Below are 21088 nucleotides of genomic sequence, written 5' to 3'. Positions count from 1 at the left end.
CACAAAAGCACTAACGTACATAGCGGGGAAAAAAAAAAAAAAAAACAACGCACATAATACATCTGAATAGCACATCATACATACAACTGCCAAAGTCAGACCATTTAAAAGAATACAAAAAGCAGCAATTTTAAAAGTTTACATTAAAACTCACGAAGATAAGAAAGCCAATTTATAAAAGTGCATTTTTAGCCTGGACTTGAAACGAATGGTCCCAGCTTCCCTGACAAACAAAGGCAGACCATTCCATAATTTAGGAGTTCTACAAGACAAAGCTCTACCTCCCGTATTGCTTTTGTTGTATACTGGAAATATTGGATGAAATTAGTTTAGTTTAATGAAAGAGGACTTCTCCTTGAAATTGAACGGCTTGTTAGCGGCGGTGGACTATCAAAAAGGGACAAAAGACATTTCGTGGAGGCTAACACAGGCCAAAACTCGAGTTAGCGATGCTGAAGACAACATAACTACTCTACAATCGAAATCAGGCCGCGTGGTTAAGACCTGACAGCTCTCATCCTAAAACTGGATGAATTGGAAAATTGTAAATTGCCGATTTAACTTAAGACTAATTGGTCTCCCAGAGGGTAAGGAGTGCAAGGATGCAGCGCTTTTTTTTGGACACATGACTGCCGGAGGTTCTGGGCTCAAACTTTGTCACCTCTGATTATCTAAAGAGCGCATAAACTGACAGGACCAAAACCCACTCGCCCAAGAGCTCTCATTATGAAATTTCTCAACTTCAGGAGATAAAGAACGAGCGCTGTACACTGCCAGGAACAAGAGCAGGGTGATGTACGAAAATCATCATGCAATGTTTTTCCCTGACCTGTCGGCAGATCTACATAAACACCGAAAACAATTCGATGGAATAAAACAGCTGAGGGCCATGGATATTTGGTACAGATTGCGATGCTACATGTTATCTTAAAAAGGCCAGACTCACACTTCTGAATCTCCTTCGGCAGCTGAGGTGTTCCTTGAGATGATAAAGCAAAAGGGCGATTGAAAAATCCTATCCAACTCAAGGAGGATTCAACATTAAAACAAAAGGCTTTTCTTTCTAAAAAAGTACAGTAGCGAGTTATGTTTTTCCCCCCCTTCTCCCCCACTTTTTTTTTTTTTTTTGTAACATGCTGAAAATGTGTTATTATATATTTTCTAAAATAGAGGAAGCTACTAACTGGGTTGGAGGAAGTTATTAGCCTTTCGCTGCTGCCTATCTAGAGGATGCGTTTTAGTTATTTGCATTTTGTTTTATTTCTTTACATTAACCTTTAGCAGAGTGGGTATTGCAATACCGAACTGCCGTTGGTGTTTGACTGCTCCTCAGCAAAGTGGATCAGTTTGCATAGCTGCTTTCCCATGTTTAGTGGGATGGGGGCGGGTCAGATCTATGTGGAAAACAGTAAGAGATCTGTGTGGGTCAAAAGGTCTTGTTTGGGGAGACCGACCGGGAAATTTAATAATAGATAGGGGGTTCAACATTTGGGTGTTTTGTGCATAGTGACCATTCTTTTATTTATTATTGGACTCGTTTTCAGTATCGCACACTTATTATGCTCAGTAAACAAACTACAACAGAAACTGAGAACTGTGACTCGATCACAGTTTGGAAAAAATATTGTGCTCCCCATGCATCCATGTCAAACGTTAAGGTTAACTACAGCTGCATGCATTTTAGAATGCAGTCAGACAGTATCGGCAGGGTATGTGCGATCATGGACATATGAAAGGAGGTATACAACCGATACGGTTTTTATCTGCTTATGTCTATGACACTTAACTTTCAAGGTGTAAAATAGGATGATGTCCTAATGCAGGGTTTAAAATCACCTCTTAGAACATGAGGGGCTTAAATAAACTCTCTAAAATAAAACAGGTACTTAATAGGCTTAAGCAATTAAACTCTATGATAGTGTTTATGGCAAGAAACCCATCTAATGCAAGATGAAATAATTAGAAAAAGATGGCCAGAAAAGTATTATCGGTATCACATTCTACACATACAAGAGGAGTAATGATTCTTATACATAAATCCGTTCCATTTAAAATAAATCACTTATCACCCGAACCAGCTGGTAAATATATTATTGTTCAAGGGTCATTGCTTTCCCAAAATTTTAAATTAGTAAATATATGGGCCTAATACAGACAACCCCAAATTTTTCAGTAATTGACTTTTATCTCTCCCATCGCATACAGGTCATATTATTATGGGGGGGGGTGGGCAACTAATTGTACTCTGAATCCACTTCTTCATCGCTCTGCAAACTCAAAGACATCTTGCATGCAAAAGTAGGAAACTATTACTAGAATGCATTTGAGATCTCAATTTGTGCAAGGTCTGGAGAAAGACTAATCAAAAAAAAAAAAAAAAAAAAAAAATTCTGCTATTCAAGCACACATCAATCTTATTCTCGAATAGATTATTTTTTTAATTACTAGCGCACTTATTCCCAGAATTTTGGATTGTAAATATGACTATTGTTCTATCTAAATATGCACCAATTTCACAATCTTATACTGACTCTAAACTGATAGCTGACCCCCAAAAGTGGCGTGTGCATCCAGAGTGGTTTAAGGATTCAGACTTAAGATTTGTAGGACAACAAACTGATTTATATTTTGAAATTAATACAACCCAGACCACGGCCTAAGTTAGATGGGAAGCTTTTAAAGCATTTATTAGAGGACAATTCATAAGTTATATTAGTTCTAAAACTAAAGCTTTTAAAACCAAAATGAGCAAATTATAAAATAAAATTAAAGTTTTGGAAAGGGAGGTTCTTCTGAACTTTTTATTAATAAAGTAATATATGTATGACAAGGCTAAAACAAATGTATTGTGATCAGGGAGAAAAGGCTGGAAAGCTTCTGGTCTGGTGCATTAAAGCTCTACAGTCTGAAAAAGCAATTAATGCAATAGAATGAGAATGGCTCTGTGTCAACAGGCCCTAAGGAAATTAATACCTTTAAATCCTATTATGAAACTCTATACAAAAATCACAGACTAACAGACTCTGTAAACTTGCAAAATTTTCTGAGGAATCTTCAGATTCCATCTATTTCCAAAGAACAAACCTCTAACTTCAGAAATCTGAAGTTATAAAAGCCATATCCATTATGAAAAGGTGGTAAAGCTGCTGGTCCTGATGGTTTCCCAATTGACCTATATAAAATATTTAAAAGGACAAACTAGTGGATCCTCTTTTAGGAATCATTTGAAAATCTGCTCCCGGCTTCTTGGAGATGTGCTATGATCACATTAATTCCTAAATCTGGAAAAAAATCCATTAATTTGCAGCTCGTACAGACCAATATCGCTCTTGAACTCTGGCACCAAGGGCCTGGCAAAGGTGTTGACTAGCAGAATGGAATCTTTACTCCCACAATTAATACACAATGATCAGAATGGGTTTATCTAGGGCCGACAGAGTCAGAAGAGTAATTAATGTTGTTTATGAAAACGTAGGGGCACCAGACAAAGCGGTTTTGTCGCTAGATGCAGAAAGACTGACAGGGTTGAATGGAGTTACTTATTCCATGCACTTTCACGATTTGGATTTGGCAATAATTATCTTCAGTGGATATGGCCCTTTGGCAGAAGTTGTAACAAATACTACAATATCCAGCCCATTTCAACTGTCAAGAGGCACCCGCCAGGGGTGTCCACTCTCACCTTAACTCTTTGTCCTAGCGATTGAAACCTTAGCTATTGCCATAAGTATTCATCCAAACATAACAGGTATAAAAATAGGTCACTTAGAACACCATATAGCACTTCATGCTGATGTTATTTTGTTCCTGTCAAATTTGTCTGAGTGTATTCATACCCTGTCAGAAAATCCTTTGGGTATAAAATACAGTATTAAATCCTCAAAACTATTTTTAAATAAGCAGGAGAGACTCCAACCAAAAATAAAAACTCAATAGTTAAACTCCCCAGAGGGCTTTACTTATTTGGGTATAAGAATTACTCCTGAAATTAATAAAATTATTCTAGCCAACTATAATCCCTTTGTTTCATCAATAACTAAATCATTAGACAAATGGTCTGCAATGCCTATCTCTGATTGGTCACATTAATATAAATTAAGATGAGCATCCTTCCCAAAATTCTATACCTTTTCCAATCTATTCCCCCCTCTATCCCTTCCCTCTTTCTCCAAAATGAAAAAGCCTATTAGTAAATTTTATTTGGAATAAAAACCGTTTAGGTTCTGCTTAACTATTATATTTGCCACAGTTGAGAGCTGCTATGTGCTGGTTTTCACATAATGAACCTTTTCCCTGGGTATCAACTGAAATGCACTCTTTCACACATGCCTCTATACATGTACCTTTACCTCACCAATGTCAGGAAACTGAAAAAACAAACCGAATCCTTTTGACAGGACCACAAATTAGTGTTTGGCATGAGGTACAGAAATGTGTCACGTTTCTCTCCAATTTGGAGGAATAATGATTTTACACCCAGAAAATCTGATTCTGGACTTTGGGCCAATAGACGGATTAAAAAAAATGTTGACTTGCTTAATGATATTCTAATGTCCTTTGAAAAGCTAATAGACACATTGGAAATCCCACGCAAACATTTCTTTAAATATATACAACTCTGTAGTTTAATTTACTCTAGGAAGAACCACTCCCTTCTCCAGCCTGCATTGTCAACTTTGGAGACTGCTGCCTCTGGTCAGGGACATGGGAGGGGGCAGGTTTCTAAGCTATATAACATACTGGTTGCTAAATAGAAGAGGTCCTCAGAGTCCAGACGAATCGATTGGAGTGGACTTATCTGTAGTGAAGAGTGGAGTGAGATCTGTTCTAAAGCCCAATCCCAAACGATTAATACTCAATATAAAATTGCTGCAATACAACTGGATTATGCAGACATACTACTCCTTCCAAACTCTTGTCCTGATATTCAGAGGTTCTGGTGTGAGGTTACTGATGATTTCTCTCAAATGATTTCTAAGAGGCTGCCTTTTACCTCTAAACTCTGTATACTGGGTGCTCTCCTCCCCCCCCCCCCCCGAGGGCTGAAATCTGCTGGCAATGAGAGGAAAATGATTGACCTATGTTTACTCCACGTCAGGCGAATGATTGCCTTACATCGGAGGGATACGAATAGACCAAGAATGGGCCGATGGTTAAGAGAACTGTCCTTATGTTTTGCAATGGAAAAAATTAACACACAGTAGAGGAAATCAAGATGCTTTCAGGATATCTCGGAACCTTTCATACAATTTGAAGTGCAGAAATTATGCTGATCCTTTGTGTGAGTAAAGACACATATTAGCTATTTATAGAGATCCTGATGTCTGTGTATTATATTACTTAAGTATTGCATTACATATGTAATATCTACAAGCCTGCTAATGTCATGACATTTGGACCTGTATGATCGCACAACAGTTGATTTGGAAAAGAAAGCATACTAAAAGGAGGGTACTTAGAATTGCCCTTCGGTCTAAACAGTTTGAATAATTAATGAGTCACTCTATAAGAAGTTTTATTTTCCTTGTAACCCCCAATACTTTTTTTTTTTTTTTTTTTTTGGGGGGGGTGGGTTTATATATATATATATATATATATATATATATACACATTACACACACACACACACTGTGATTGAGACTACAGTATTGTTATTCTGATATTCAGTATTGTTATTCTGATATTATTTAAGTACTATCATTTACAATCCTATGTATTTCAATGTTAAATATATTTTGTTGTTTGAATTGTTTAAAAGCAATCATGTCACGGGTATTGAAACTGCTGAAGCAGATCAGGGAGTCTACAGAAGTAAGAGGGATTAATCCTGCAGTTTTATTGTATGGGGCTAGGCAAATGATGATAAAAGGTCTTAAATACCCCTCCAAGTCACACAACTTTGGAATCAGGTACAGATTCCCCTCCAAGTAACAATCTGAGTCCTCGAGTGCATTTGCTCAATTTCACCAGTATACAAAAAAAAAAAAAAAAAAAAAAAAACACACACACACACACAAACACCCACCTCTTAAACAGAAAGAAACAGCATTTGTTGTATGCGTCACAACAAGTGCTCACAGGGAAATGACAATGTAGTTTAAAACATCCTGCAGGGCTGGCAATGATAACCTCAAGGACTTTCAGCCTTGTGTAACTCATTGTGAGCTAATCTTACAAGTTTACACTGTTTCAGCTATGGTGAAGAGAACAGCAATTTCTAGAATTACATTCTAAATCTACAAGTCAGAAGAGATGGCTGCAGTCTGACCTCTAAGATTTGAATGCTTGCAGTTAATGGGAACTGAACTAGCTAGTGCTGAGTGCTATATATGGAAAGCTGTTACAGTGGGAAAAGTAACAGATAGTGTATTTATAGACTGACAGGAGAGACTGGTAGGTCAGAGAGATTGTGTTTCCACTGCCCTTTTGAGAACATGCAGCCACCAACTGCCCTCTGCTCTTGAAATGTCAGGAACTCATGCAGACTTTTGGTTTCAGTACACAAATTGTTTGAATACCCTAGGCAAACATGCATTATAAATATTCTGTTCAGCTTGATTGTGTTTAGTGACATTAAATCAAACTGACAAAGCCATCTATAGAACGCTGTTCAGTGAGTGATCTACAAAAGTTAAAAACAAATTTCATAGGAGACATATCATCTTTGCTTTTCAGTCACAGTGGGTAAATGTGCTGCGCAAACGACCTCCACAAGAAGCCATTAGACACTTGTAAGTTCTGTTAAAGACTTCCTACAGTGCAGCAAATGTAGGTTGGCAATTTGTCATGGTATCTCTGCTATTAACGGTATAGCCAAAGCTGCCTGTCTAAGAGTTACACGCCCCCCCCACCCCGAGCACTGCTTTAGAATGACCAGGGGAGATGAGAAGGGCAACAGGGACTAGACCTATCTCCTTACAGACATGACCTTTCAGATAACAGTTCAGAAGAAGTCAAAACAAAAAAGGTCACATCCCAGCAAGGCCAAAGGGTTAGTTCTGCTGAAGAGGGCCATCAACACAGCACTGCCACAGGCCTGAGTTCAAGGAAACCCCCCTACTTCACCACCTCAGAAGGACTTTAACTGGGGCCCAACACATGCAGAAGGACTCCACTAGAGGTATATGGGTAGAAAGGCCCTAAAATCAGTTACTTTCTTGGGTCCCAAAGAATTAGACCCACCTCGTGAGTGCCGTGAGAGAAGTTGAGTCGAGCCACATTCATTCCAGCTTTGATCATCTCTTTCAGAGTCTCCACGGAACGAGAGACTGGCCCTATACACAAACACAATCGGGATCAAAGAAAACAAACCGTCAGCACCAACATGAACTGCACCACTTACAAATAATGCAACAAAAACACCACTGGTACAATATAAAAGTTGAAGATCCAAAACTGCATTTGCTTTTCAGCAAACTTGCGCGTGAATTTATGGAGCTTGAGTCTTTAACCCTTTGCGGTCCATTCATTCAGCACTTGTCAGGCATGTCAGGTCCAATTTATTTTCACACCTGCCGTTTAAACAAGTAAAACAAGTTTAAATGGCACTGAATCGCAAAAGTACAGTACTGAGTGTATCTCCAGCCAAGCCCCACCCCTTGTTCGCTATATTTTTCACATATCTCTTTATAGACGTGCATACTGATAAATCCTCTCCTGATCACTTCTTTTATCACCAAACTCCTCAATAATGTGATCCAAATCATTATTTTATTACTAGAGCATCTCAAAACGCTCTGCGCGTCTGATATTCTTTGAGTGCTGGATGAGGAAGCAGCTATCTTCTTTGTTTATGTCCATGTTATATGTGACATTATATTTATGTGGTGCATGGAGCTATCAGATACGCTTTTTTTTTTTTTTTTCCGGCTTCATTTGGCTCGTATCGGTCTCACTCTGCCATTGAAAGGTTTTCTTGGCTTTTTCCGGAGAAAAAAACGTCTAGAGACCTGTTACATGCAGTGTGTTTGTACAGAGCAGGCTATATCTATTTTTATATTGCAGTAAAATGGTCTACAACATATCTGCATCACAATATAAAATGTAGACATACACAAACATGATATAACTAGAACTCTCCATGGAGCAGCTTATATACATGCACACAGTACCAGTCAAATGTTTGAGTGCACTTGCTGGAAAGTTTTTTTTTTCATAATTGACAATGTTTTACGTCGTACACGTTTCTGTAAATACATTTCATGTTACAATATACAAAACATAAGTAGTATCAAAGAAATGTTCAAGAAAATTGTCTAAATCTTGTATTCCTCAAAATAGCCACATTTTGCCTTAACAGCCTCACAAACACAAGGCATTCTGTTAACAAGTTTTAACAGGAAATCACCCGACATGTCTTCCCAACTGCAGCAATTCCCAGAGATGTAGGGCACTTGTGGGTAGCATTGCTTTGACTCTTATGTCCAGTTCGTCCCATACAAGTTCTATGGAATTGAGGTCTGGAGACTGGGCAGGCCAGGTCATTACATTGAGTTGTCCTTCACTTTCCTTCTTTGCCAGGTAGTTCATGCACAACTCTGAGGTGTGTTTCGGGTCATTATCTTGCTGAAGAACGAAGGACTGCCCAACCAGCCGTAATCCTGATGGAATGGAATGCCTCTGAAGTATGCTATGATAGCCATGCTGGTTGAGCTTGCCATGGACTTGGTAAAGATCACCAACTATGTCACCAGCAAAGCAACCCCAGACCATGACACTGCCTCCTCCATGCTTGACAGTGGGAACCACACATGCAGAACTCATGCGCTCACACTCTCTGCGTTTTACAAATAGTCGGCAGTTGGACCCAAATATTTCAAATTTTGACTCATTAGTCCATAAGACTGACTTCCGCTCCTCAAACGTCCAGTTTGTGTTTTTTGGCCCAGGCAAGTCTCTTCCTCTTATTCTGCACTCTTAACAATGGTTTCTTTGCAGCAATTCTTCCAGTTAGGTGAGCTTCACACAATTTCCTCTTAACAGTTTATGTTGAAACATCTGTACTTCTAGTAGCATTTACCTGAGCTTGTATTTCAGGGGCAGTTAATCGCCGGTTTTGCAGACTTGTGGCTCGAAATTTCTTTGCTTTTTTCTTTGATTAACTCAGCGTATTTTGCCATTTTCTGCTTCCTTACATTCAGGAATGACAAACTTGTGCCTATGCTATCTATATTTATAATAATCATGGACCCTCACCTGTTAACAATTGGTGAAAAAAGGTTAATTAGGTAACATGCTAGTTAACTCAAAGAACATCTAAATAAAGACACTTTTATACTTAGGCCAGTGTTCTAACACAGTGTCTGTCATACACATTTCAGACTTTTAACAGACTTGGGCTTCAGACTGAAATCCCCTTGCCTGGGTGACCATTTCATTGAAAATTGACAAGATTTACATTTTCACTGAAAAATTAAATTTTTGAATGCAATTCACTTATGATTATCAGCTCATATAAGTACACATATCATATAATGAAATATTAAGTGTTAATAGAGAAGTTTATACAGTTAAAAGCATAGATAATCATGAAAAACCTGGTTTCAAGCAGGTGTACTCAAACTTTTGACTGGTACTAATTACACTATGTAACACAATTTTTGTTCCTGGGTAGTAAGTGTTATTTCCTAATTGCTTATGCCTCAAAAGTATAGAAAATGGCTATTTGCTTTTGTGATCAGGACAGTGATATTTCAAAATATCACTATTTCCAATGGGAAAACGGGCAAATGCGTGTCTTTTCGTTCACATAAAGTCAGAAATAAACAACATATGAATCTAAATTAAAACAAAAATGACTACAAAAGATTTAGAAGTGTTTACAGTATAATCGTAAATCTCGAAAAACTACTCCCTTCTAAATCTTTTGTAGTCATTTTTGTATTACTTTAGTATAAATACATGTTAATTTGGATTCATGTGTTTTTTTTTTTTTTTTTTTACTTTATGTGAACGAAAAGACACACATTTGCCCGTTTTCTCATTGGAAATAGTGATATTTTGAAATATCACTGTCCTGGTCAAAAAAGCAAAGTTTGTGGGGAATAATAGCCATTTTCTATACTTTTGAGGCATAAGCAATTAGGAAATAACACTTACTACCCAGGAACAAAAAACAAAAAAAAAAATGTTATTTCTATATGTATATATATATATATATATATATATATATATATATATATATATATATATATATATATATATATATATATATATATATATATATATTACACACACACACACACACACATGCACAAAATGTATTCCCTGGTTGAGGTGAAACCCTGGTCAGTTGTGGTCCCCAGGCAGCACTCACCGATCGTACAGATGATGCCGGTGTTGCGGGCAGTGGTCGGCTCCGAGTCTATGTCCAGCAGACACAGGTGCTCCAGGAAGGTGTCAGCCATGGAAGCGTTGAGCTGCTGGGTCTGGATAAAGGCACTACCCATCTCTTGGGAATGAGTCTTTGATGAGGGCATGGTCACTATTGGGTCTGTCCTGCAATTCAGAATGGTGGGGGGAGGAGGAGGAGCAGAAGGTTAGCTTGACAACAGCTTCAGTCCAGCAACTGTCATTGTTAGAGTTCAGTTCTGTGGATCTCAGTACACACAGTTTAACACTAAAAGGCTGATCTTTACATACATTTCCTCAAAGTAACTGAAAGAAGGCAACATAAGCTGCATCCTACATGCTCAATCACACTTGTCCAGAAGACAAGATAGAGTTGGGTTCTCTCACCACTTGTGCTAGTGTGTGCATCAGAAAAGTTTATTTACTTCACAGAACCACTGCTGCACATCTTTCCAATTGTAGTGTGCAAGGTATTTGTATTAGTTTAAACTGTAATAACTGAATACCTTGTTTTGAATTCCAATCATGTAGAACCTGACCTTTATCGAAAGAATCAAACTAGACAACGTTTCTAGTGAATAAAAAGTAAGTTTTATTAGAAATAAAACTAAATAAAGGAAAAATTTAAATTAAAAAGGAAGAATTAACTAAAGATTTGGACCCTTTCAATTATCTATTCTTAGGCATTTAAGGGTGCCATGCCAGCAGGGAGAACAAACTTAGGCAGAAGAGATGCCAATGGTTTCCAGAGATGCAATGAGACTCACATTACCAATCATGGACTTTAATGCAGATGCAAACATGCACTGCAAAATATGTCAGCTAGTAATCCAAAGTCACCCAAGCTGCAATACACTAGTTTTCATTTGAAGGCCATCGATTTGAACTGAGCAGCTCATTCGTTTGACAAGAACAGAAGATTAAATGCATTGCAGAGTAAGTGAGCACTGATCACAGGTTGTACTTCTATCTATCTATCTAAAATTAAAAAATTAAAAAGGAGAGAAGATCTTAGATTTCACTTTTCATCTGCCATCCACTACATGAATTCTCATTGAGAGGTTGATGCTGGACTGTACTAACCCAAACCTGCCTACTGACTCCATCAGTCAAGCAAGCCTATTAAATATAAGCGGAGTCTCTGCAGAGGTCTAGTTACATGGACCAGGGTGTGCCAACTTTAGGAAGTCTAGGCTACACACCAATTATTACATTACTTATTTATGAATATGTGCTGTTTTATACACAAGTCAGCGGTGGTTTATTATTTTCATAGTTTGTCAGCTTAATTTCTCATACCTTCAGCTCTGATCAAAACGCATGTTTCTGCATGCACTTACTGGTAAAAGCAGTGCTGTATCAGATATATAGTTTAAAGAGCCTTGCTAGCAATATAAATTATATATAACTAAAAGCTCGCATGAGTTGGAATTTATCTGGAAAACCTGGTTTCTGAGATACAGATCCTAAAGAGCCCATTATAACCCCTCTGGTCTAATGGTTGGACTGCATGATTAAAAAGCGTGGGAAATCACAGTAGTTTCAGTTTTCCGTCAAGGTCATTACAATGTACCTTACCTAAAGTTAAGAGACTATGTTCTTCAGTCAGTTGGAGATGTTAAATAAATGGAGATGAGAAGCTCAGATATAAAACACACAAACATTACCAGTTCCTAGGGCAGCATATCAGACACAAAAGGAGGAAGAAGCTGTAGCTCTGCCTCTAAGAGGAAGTGTCTGTGATGCAGTAGGCCCTGACTCGGACTGCTACACTACGTGCTGCCTCTCTCGCAGAGACATGACTAAGCCCTCTTCGTTTTGTTACGCAACACACTTACTACAGCAGATCCTGAGCGGCATCTTAAAATCAGCTATTATATTCATGGTTCTCATCTGTATAAAACAGAGACTTGCAGATGAACATTTGAAGTGGCAATTCTAGTTGTCATTAAGGAAACACTTTAATGTGGATTACAAAAATTGAGAAAACAGAAGGGATGTTGAGAGAAAAAGGAGGTTGAGAAACTGGATCAGAGAAAGCTTGAAAGTATTACTACACAGGATTGTATACCAGAAATCACGGCAAACTGCACTGCAGATGGCATGATGAATCACATAAGCTAGTAAATTTCCACTCGCTGGCTTTAGTCTTAAGGTTAAATGAGAAACAGGAGTGGAAAAGCAGTGAAGCTGAATAGAAAAGGTTATCCCCAATCAGCCCTGCATGCTCATTAAATAAAACTACATGAACGGGTGTAGCTTACAACCAAGGGCTTGACTCTAAAGCAGTACTGCAATTAAAACTACTGTTTTAATGTTTGAATACATTTATCAAAAAGGTACATGACACTTCTTTCAAACAGCAACAAGGGCAATTTACTTCAGTGCCAACTAAACACCAGGGTTACCACTAGGAACAAATGATACTTTATAGCTCTCAATGAAGCAATGGGTCTAAATAATTGATAGTACATCAGGATAACATTATTCCACAAATTCACCTCTGTGGAAATTAAACACTTGTGTACCCATCATACATGTAAATCATCTGCTCAATACAAAAGGTCTGAAGACTGCATGTTCAGACTGCATTGTGTGGAGAATGAATGCCAGAAGGTAGTCAGTTGTCTTAGAAATCAGGACTGAAGGGAACACTGCTTCCAGGGAAAGGAGAAATAGGCCAAGATGATCATGCAACAAAGAATTTACACCGAAAGTTGTGAAACCAGTTTCTTAGCGGTCCTGTGAATCAATTCCTTCACTGTTGGGCCAACATTGCAACATGAGGAGATTAAATACATAATATTTCTGAGAAGTGTACAGAACATTTTGGAACACACTAAAGATAACGTGTGCAACCATCCACAGACAAGCGTTGGGTAAATGCTATTGGATGGGAATTGCATAATTTAGTGCTCTCCTACTGATATTTTCCATAGTACATTCCTTGTACAAAACAAAGGAATTGACGGCTGCCAGGTCCAGTATATATATAAATAAAATAAAAAGAATATTGTAGGTTATATTTAAATTAACACACATATTGCAAAAACCAGTCAAAATGATGGTTCTAGGTGGGCAGGCTTAGAACTTCCTTATTTTTGTGGTCCTGCCTTTCAAAACACTGTCAGGGTATTTAATACATGTATTTAGGAAGTCATGAAATGGGCAACCACATAACTTTCAGACATACAGAGTAAATTTAAATTGGAAAACCTCAAACCCTAGTTACTTCCATGCTAAGAAGGTATACCTGAATACGACAATGCAACTGCCCCTGGACTTGAGGCTCAAAGCAGGAGATGGAGATGGAATTCAGACGCTAACAAAACTACTTTATTAAATAAACAGGGTCCCTGTTTGGGTCAGGACAAAACATGCTTCCTCCTGTCTATCCTAAAAACTTGCTGAATTCCTCTATTCCACACACACAGGCTCAGGCTCCATCAGTCCCCTCACACACAAAGAGAGCAAACCACTACTCATGGTCGGCACCCAATAGCAGCTCACACACACACTACCGAAACTAGTGGTACGGTCCCTCCCTGGTACAATACAAATAACAAAAAAGGCATAGAACCAGACAAAACAAGACAAAAAGAAAAGTCTTGAGGACTGGAACTGACTGGGTCGCTACAATATACTGAACTTACATTCATGAAGAGATATTATTTACTTTGAGTAATAAATTAGTGCTCGAGTAATTACAAATTTAGAGTACTCCAGTACTCTAACCCAACCCAATTAAATGCACAACAACGTTTCCATTAACCACATGCACATGAAGGGCAGTTGAAATAGGAAGCCTGGAATTGTCAAGAATAGGACTTACTCCAAAGAACAACCCAGCTGTACTGTGTGCAACCGCTAGTAAAAATACCCACAGCATTCACACAGGCTGGTTGCTACTGTAGCAAGTATCTATATTTCCTAATCACAAAGGGAAGTACCTGGCTTTACAGTACATTTGTGCAAGAGGAAGTTGCTTCAGAACGATTTGTAAACATATACTAGCAGTTCAGTATTTCATAACGGAGAACTGTCCCAGAATCATACAGCTGGCAAACAAAGGTGTAGACTGCAAACGGAATGCGTCAGGTATAAATGAGTCTAGCAGCTAACCAAAGTCTCTGAAGGTTAAAGCCCTTGGAGGCTGAACTCACAGGTGGCCTGAATGCAGCACAGGATTACCTGTAATCAGCACAAATCCTTCCTGACCAAGCACTGCATGAACACTTCCATTTCTGGAGAAGACGTGCTGGCTGTCACATCCCACTGCCCTTAAATCGTACCAGCATCACATTCAATACTGCATCAGAATAAGTGTCCTATGGCTCAAGCTGCAGAACAGCACATCAGATCTACTTGTGCCTAAATATGCACTGGTTTATTTGTTTGTTGTTCTTATTACAAAAGGGTTTCAAACATTTAAACCCAGCACATTGGTAAAATGACAGTGGCTGTATTTACACCATAGGTGCTTGTTCTATAGATACTAATTTAACAAACATTTTGGACATATGCATGGTACAGGTCATGTTGGGTCCTCTTGGTAGATCAAAAGCACATAATGTGGGCTCAGATGGGGTTGCCTTCCAGTGGTCTCCTAGGCTGTAGAGGTTACTGCAGTGCAAGCTGTGGGCAGTGACTAAGCAGTACAGTACGTGAGCAGACTCACATCTCACAGCAGACTCTATTCATACACAGACAGCCAGATAATCCTGGCGGAATTCAACAACCTGATGCAAATACGGTATAAACACACAGGAGCAGGACTGCACAGCATCCCAGGATGAGAGGCTACATTAGTGTGCTGTACTACACAATATTAGCAAACCACAGATTTAAAAATCACCTCGAGCAGCCCACCAGCACCCCACACAAAGGATGCTTTTTCACTCTTTTGACCAACTAGTTTAATGTTTCAGGAGAGGAACGTTTACTCGGGAGGATCACCAGCACCACAATAAAACAAAACTTTAAACTGCCCAATCCGTTCAGCAAAATACAGCATTTGCTTTATTACTTGAAAAGCTGTATTGTCTACTAATTAGGGAGCAGTAGACTGACTGTGAAAATGAACTTTTCGACTATAGATGATATATCCCTCGATATATGATATATAATATTACAAATTTTATAATATTTTAGTTAATTCATTACTTATACAGCAAGAAATGGCCATGCAGTTTCCCGACAGCAATTGGGTGTCGGTAACATGACCTTGTAAAAAGTCTGTGCAATGTACCCCAGAGTCTTTAATGGCCAAACAAAAAACAGAAATGCATGCAGCATACAAGGTTACCATAACACATTCCACAGGGTATACAGTGGAACATGGAAGTTGATTAAAATTAGTGCACCAAATAGCAACCAATACAAAGCAATACGTATCAAGAGAAGAACTGAGAAAAAAGCAATCCAAACACGTTTATTAGAGACTGATGCAAGTATGTGTGTTTTTCTAAATATAAAAATTGCAGGTTGATCGCATGGATGGAAATAAGTTTGTAATAAACTCCAAGTTTAACTACAAACTTGATTAACCACAGTGTGTATAGGGAAAAAGCTCAGATGTGCATTAACGTAATAAAACCAGAAATGGATCAAACAGCTATGTGATGGAGTCTTATTTCCATCGTGACATGCTGTATCAGAAAGCCAAAGACGGCAGGGAGTTTGTCACTGACGACAATAAAGGCAGTTCAGACTTTGAAATTACTACAACCTTGCTTCTGGGCGGGGGACCCTGACTGCATTTCTCTCTCAGTTCCTTTTCTTTCCCATTAATCCTGGAAGCAGTAGTACAAAGATTGTACTGTTCCAGTGGTGACGTGGTATACATGCATTATTAAAAAATGCAATTATCTCTTTACAATGCAAATGAGTATTACAGTTTTCCAGGCATATTCTTTCATTACTTCATCAGCACTGCAAGTGTCCCCTTTGAAGGATGTCAGTAAGTTACTGTACTTTGCACAGTTTCACAGTAAACTCCTGACTTCGAGATGCAACTAATTCAGGAAAGAGGAAAAGTGGAAATTCTTACATACATTCAAATATTAAAGACATCAAAAGACAAAGATTAGAGGCATCAAAAGATTCTGGTACCTGTAAATGAAAGTGCCCCTGGCAACCTCCCCGACTTCACATTCTAAATCACAAGGAGCTTGTCTTGGAGGAACAATACCTTGAAGGTCAGTTAAAGTCTAAACAATGCTTTTTTTCTTTTTAATTTGTATTTTCACCTTAAAGTCTTGTACCCCGCCCCCATTTTTTCCAACCTATACATAACAAAATGCATTCCATGTAGTACTTCTGTGCAAGAGGCTGCATGCATCACAAGCCTCAGTCAGGTCTTCTTAATCTCATACGCATGCTCACATCCTAGACACACATACCTGAGAGCTGGATTTCCTCCAGATGCAGAGCAGTTGTTTCACTGCCTGCCCTTTACCTAGCAACCCCAGTCTCTAACTCTACAGATTCCTCAGACACAACGAGGCCAGGCCAGTGCTTTACTGTCTACACCTACCCTGAAAAGGCAATATGCCTTCTTCACAGCACTAGCGATAAATGCTCTCACCTTATCTCTAACCTGATAGTACGCCTAGATTTTCAGAAAGCTAGACAATTATGTAGCTGTTCCTACAATCCAAACCAAGAGTGACTTTAAGGGAGCTTCCTCCACAGAGTCCTTCTTAAGGTTACCTACCAACTTCCAAAAAATGATCCACTTGTAGTTGGGTACCAACAAGGTACATACAGTCTGCGTGCTGGGTAAGGCTTTAAAGGCTTGGATGCTACAGCATAGCATGCAAACACATTACTGTTCATGAAGGAGCTCTTAAAATAAACAAATCCCCTGGGCCGGATGAGATCAGTAGTACTCAAAGAAATGAAAGAAGTGCTAACCAAGATCATGCAGCAGTCTCTTGACACAGGGGTGGTACCGACAGACTGGAAAATTGCAAACGTAATACCGATCCACAAAAAGGGAAACAAAACTGAACCAGGTAACTACAGACCAGTAAGCCTGACTTCTATTATATGCAAACTTATGGAAACTATAATAAGATCCAAAATGGAAAATTACCTATATGAGGGTACTGGGAGACAGTCAACTGGTTTTAGGAAAGGGAGATCGTGCCTAACTAACTTGCTTGATTTTTTTGAGGATGCAACATCGATAATGGATAATTGCAAAGCATATGACATGGTTTATTTAGATTTCCAGAAAGCTTTTGACAAAGTCCCGCACAAAAGATTAATTCTCAAACTGAACGCAGTTGGGATTCAAGGAAACACATGTACATGGATTAGGGAGTGGTTAACATGTAGAAAACAGAAAGTACTGATTAGAGGAAAAACCTCAGAATGGAGTGTGGTAACCAGCGGTGTACCACAGGGATCAGTATTAGGTCCTCTGCTATTCCTAATCTACATTAATGATTTAGATTCTGGTATAGTAAGCAAACTTGTTAAATTTGCAGACGACACAAAAGTAGGAGGAGTGGCAAACACTGTTGCAGCAGCAAAGGTCATTCAAAATGATCTAGACAAGATTCAGAACTGGGCAGACACATGGCAAATGGCATTTAATAGAGAAAAGTGTAAGGTACTGCACGCAGGAAATAAAAATGTACATTATAAATATCATATGGGAGATATTGAAATTGGAGAAGGAATCTATGAAAAAGACCTAGGAGTTTTTGTTGACTCAGAAATGTCTTCATCTAGACAATGTGGGGAAGCTATAAAAAAGGCTAACAAGATGCTCGGATACATTGTGAAAAGTGTTGAATTTAAATCAAGGGAAGTAATGTTAAAACTGTACAATGCATTGTAAGACCTCATCTTGAATATTGTGTGCAGTTCTGGTCACCTCGCTATAAAAAAGATATTGCTGCTCTAGAAAGAGTGCAAAGAAGAGCGACCAGAATTATTCCGGGCTTAAAAGGCATGTCATATGCAGACAGGCTAAAAGAATTGAATCTGTTCAGTCTTGAACAAAGAAGACTACGTGGCGACCTAATTCAAGCATTCAAAATTCTAAAAGGTATTGACAGTGTCGACGCAAGGGACTTTTTCAGCCTGAAAAAAGAAACAAGGACCAGGGGTCACAAATGGAGTTTAGAAAAAGGGGCATTCAGAACAGAAAATAGGAGACACTTTTTTACACAGAGAATTGTGAGGGTCTGGAATCAACTCCCCAGTAATGTTGTTGAAGCTGACACCCTGGGATCCTTCAAGAAGCTGCTTGATGAGATTTTGGGATCAATAAGCTACTAACAACCAAACGAGCAAGATGGGCCGAATGGCCTCCTCTCGTTTGTAAACTTTCTTATGTTCTTATGTTCTTAACAGGACCAGGTGCCTTGTTAACAGAGGTGCTGTCACAATGTACTACAAGACATTACTGCAACAGGAAACAGGGACACCTGATCAACACTGGAGGGAAGTAAATGAGTTAGACACACCGCATTCCTGGCAAGGCCACAAAAAAAAAAAAAAAAAAAAAAAAAAACCCTTGACAACCAAAGTCACAATCAAGCACAGAAAGTCTTAATCACACTGAGAAATCCCACTTTAATAAAACTGGCGGTGGGGGGGTGGGGTATTTCATCAAAGTGCAAATGCAACCACAGCCTCCTTACTCTATTTCCCTAACACTCACTCAGTTACCTACCACATTACTCACTTCAACACAAAACAACGTGGCAGAGTAACAGTTCATTTTCACTGGTGTAACAAAGAGGATCAGCAACTGTACTGCTTCATTCCCCAGGAAAAAAAAAAAGTCACATGTCTCATGTCAGACCTACGTTACTGTAATATCAAGGGCACCAACATAAGTGTTTAAAACAATGCACAATGAAGTCACTACCTCAAGGTGGAGTTATGTGACCAGAGGAGTTACTGAAAATATGAACTTGACCTCTCCAAACGGTTAATGACACAGCAGTTGAAACGTATAAGCTCTTCACATGGATGTTAAAGTATTGATTTGCTAACCCAGTATCAGGTAATATTGCTTAGTGTGATTTTAAATTTCTTGTTCAAGTATTATTTCTCAAGACTCCCCCCGCCCCTGTCCTCCACAAGCAATGTAATTTTGCAGTGTACTGGCAGCAATCAATTTAGAAGTGTCAGAGCGGAGCCCGAGAGCAAATCAAGTCTGTCCTTCGATGCAACAGTACATTCAATCTCTACACAGAGGCCATGGATGAATCACATCCTCCTAATCCAAACCGACTGCACTGCAAGTCAGGTCTCTTACTGATGAGCAATTAAGTGCTTTTCCACTTTAAATGCATACACATTGAGCTTTTTTTATTTTTTTTTTTATTAAATTAAATTAAATAAAAAAAAAAAAAAAAAAAAAAAAAGCCTGTCGCTTTGAAGATACACACTACATGAAAAATCCTACCCTTGGAAGTCAATAAAAGTATACATAATATACCCCGATAGTTTGGATCATTCAGTTCAGAAAAGCAACCTCTGACCTAAAGCTTAAGAGGCATTACAAATCAAAAGGAAATCAAATGCGCATATGACTGACAAGACAAATGACATACAGATCCCAATCCTTTCTTCAAAAGGCTAGTCAAATTTTGTATTCTTAACAGTAGTACACTGTAATAAAGATACTGTATATAAAAATGTTTTCACCCCAAAGCACATACATGTTTTGTCGGGGGGTTGCGACAACATTGCTGAACTGAAAAATGGACTGGTAGTCAGTTGGACTGGCAAAGGGATTTAACATCTACAGATAAAGCACCTCCAATTGTCTCGGTATAACTAGCACAAACTGCCAAAGGCTGCATAACTAAATGTGCTGCATATAACAGCCGTCCCCACTGTGCTAGAAAAAGGGCCACAGCGGGCATCTCCTCACATCACCCCACACCAGCGCCTCGGGAGCTCCAGAGTCGCACTTGAGGGTTTTAGAGCTGCATCATCCATTGCGTTCATTGAAGTATACATGGTAATGCTGGTTATCTTTTAAACAAACCTCAGAAACTGTAACAGCTTAGCGGAATAATATACAAGCAAGTAATACGTGATTTAAAATATTAATGCAAGATGTAATTGTGCGCACAAACACACACTACGTAAAATAACAAATTTTACGCCGCACAGCAACCGTTACTAAAATAACATTTAGAACTACGATGCCTGGCGGTACGAATGAATGAACTAAATCATTTCAAAACATGTTAAACGTTATTACCCCTACCACGTTAAATCTATTCCTTTTTAACCATATTACAGAAACCTCCTAGTAGTCGCCACCTAGATGGTACCCTCTTTTAGATCGACGTTTTCTCCCGCATTAGAATGCTACGCAACTCCTACAACTTCCTAATACTCACCTCCACTCGATACGCTCTGCAGCAAACTGGTCGGCTGCTGCGACAACCGGCTCAAGATGACCTACCGGTGCTACCGGATCTACTTTTCAGTTTCACTGATATGTATAAATCCGCACACTAGAAAGTGCAACCTCTGGCATTATCTTCCAATCACTCTACTTTTGCCGACACACTTATAATGAAAAGATTAAGGACTTAAGCCAAGAAGAAGAAAATGTAAACCGAAATTAAAATATATCGGTTATTTTCAATAGAAGAAGGATCCACTGCAGGGGCTGCGTTGCGGTCTTCAGTCAGCCAATCAAAGCGCTCTGACTGCCACTGAGGCATGAGGTGATCACGTGAACAGCATGCTGCGA

General features: G+C 38.8%; 1 protein-coding gene across 2 annotated transcripts in view; it reads right to left on the bottom strand.

Annotated features, from left to right (window-relative positions):
- Positions 1-20835, bottom strand: part of LOC121299263 (pyruvate kinase PKM-like) — a 29985-nt gene extending 9150 nt beyond the window's left edge. Inside the window, exons 1-3 of one of the 2 annotated variants that reach the window (XM_041226930.1) lie at positions 20730-20835; positions 10316-10497; positions 7183-7274 (exon numbers count right to left, since the gene is read on the bottom strand). In XM_041226930.1, coding sequence (XP_041082864.1) covers positions 7183-7274; positions 10316-10478 — 255 coding nt within the window. In that variant the 5' untranslated portion in view covers positions 10479-10497; positions 20730-20835. The remainder of the gene's footprint in view (positions 1-7182; positions 7275-10315; positions 10498-20729) is intronic. The other variant, XM_041226929.1, reaches the window with a different exon arrangement.
- Between the last annotated feature and the right edge of the window lie 253 nt (positions 20836-21088).

This window comes from Polyodon spathula, chromosome 24 (assembly GCF_017654505.1).
Source record: "Polyodon spathula isolate WHYD16114869_AA chromosome 24, ASM1765450v1, whole genome shotgun sequence".
Taxonomy (NCBI): domain Eukaryota; kingdom Metazoa; phylum Chordata; class Actinopteri; order Acipenseriformes; family Polyodontidae; genus Polyodon; species Polyodon spathula.
The sequence above is the reverse complement of the archived record's forward strand: the minus strand, read 5'-3'. Positions and strand labels throughout refer to the sequence as shown.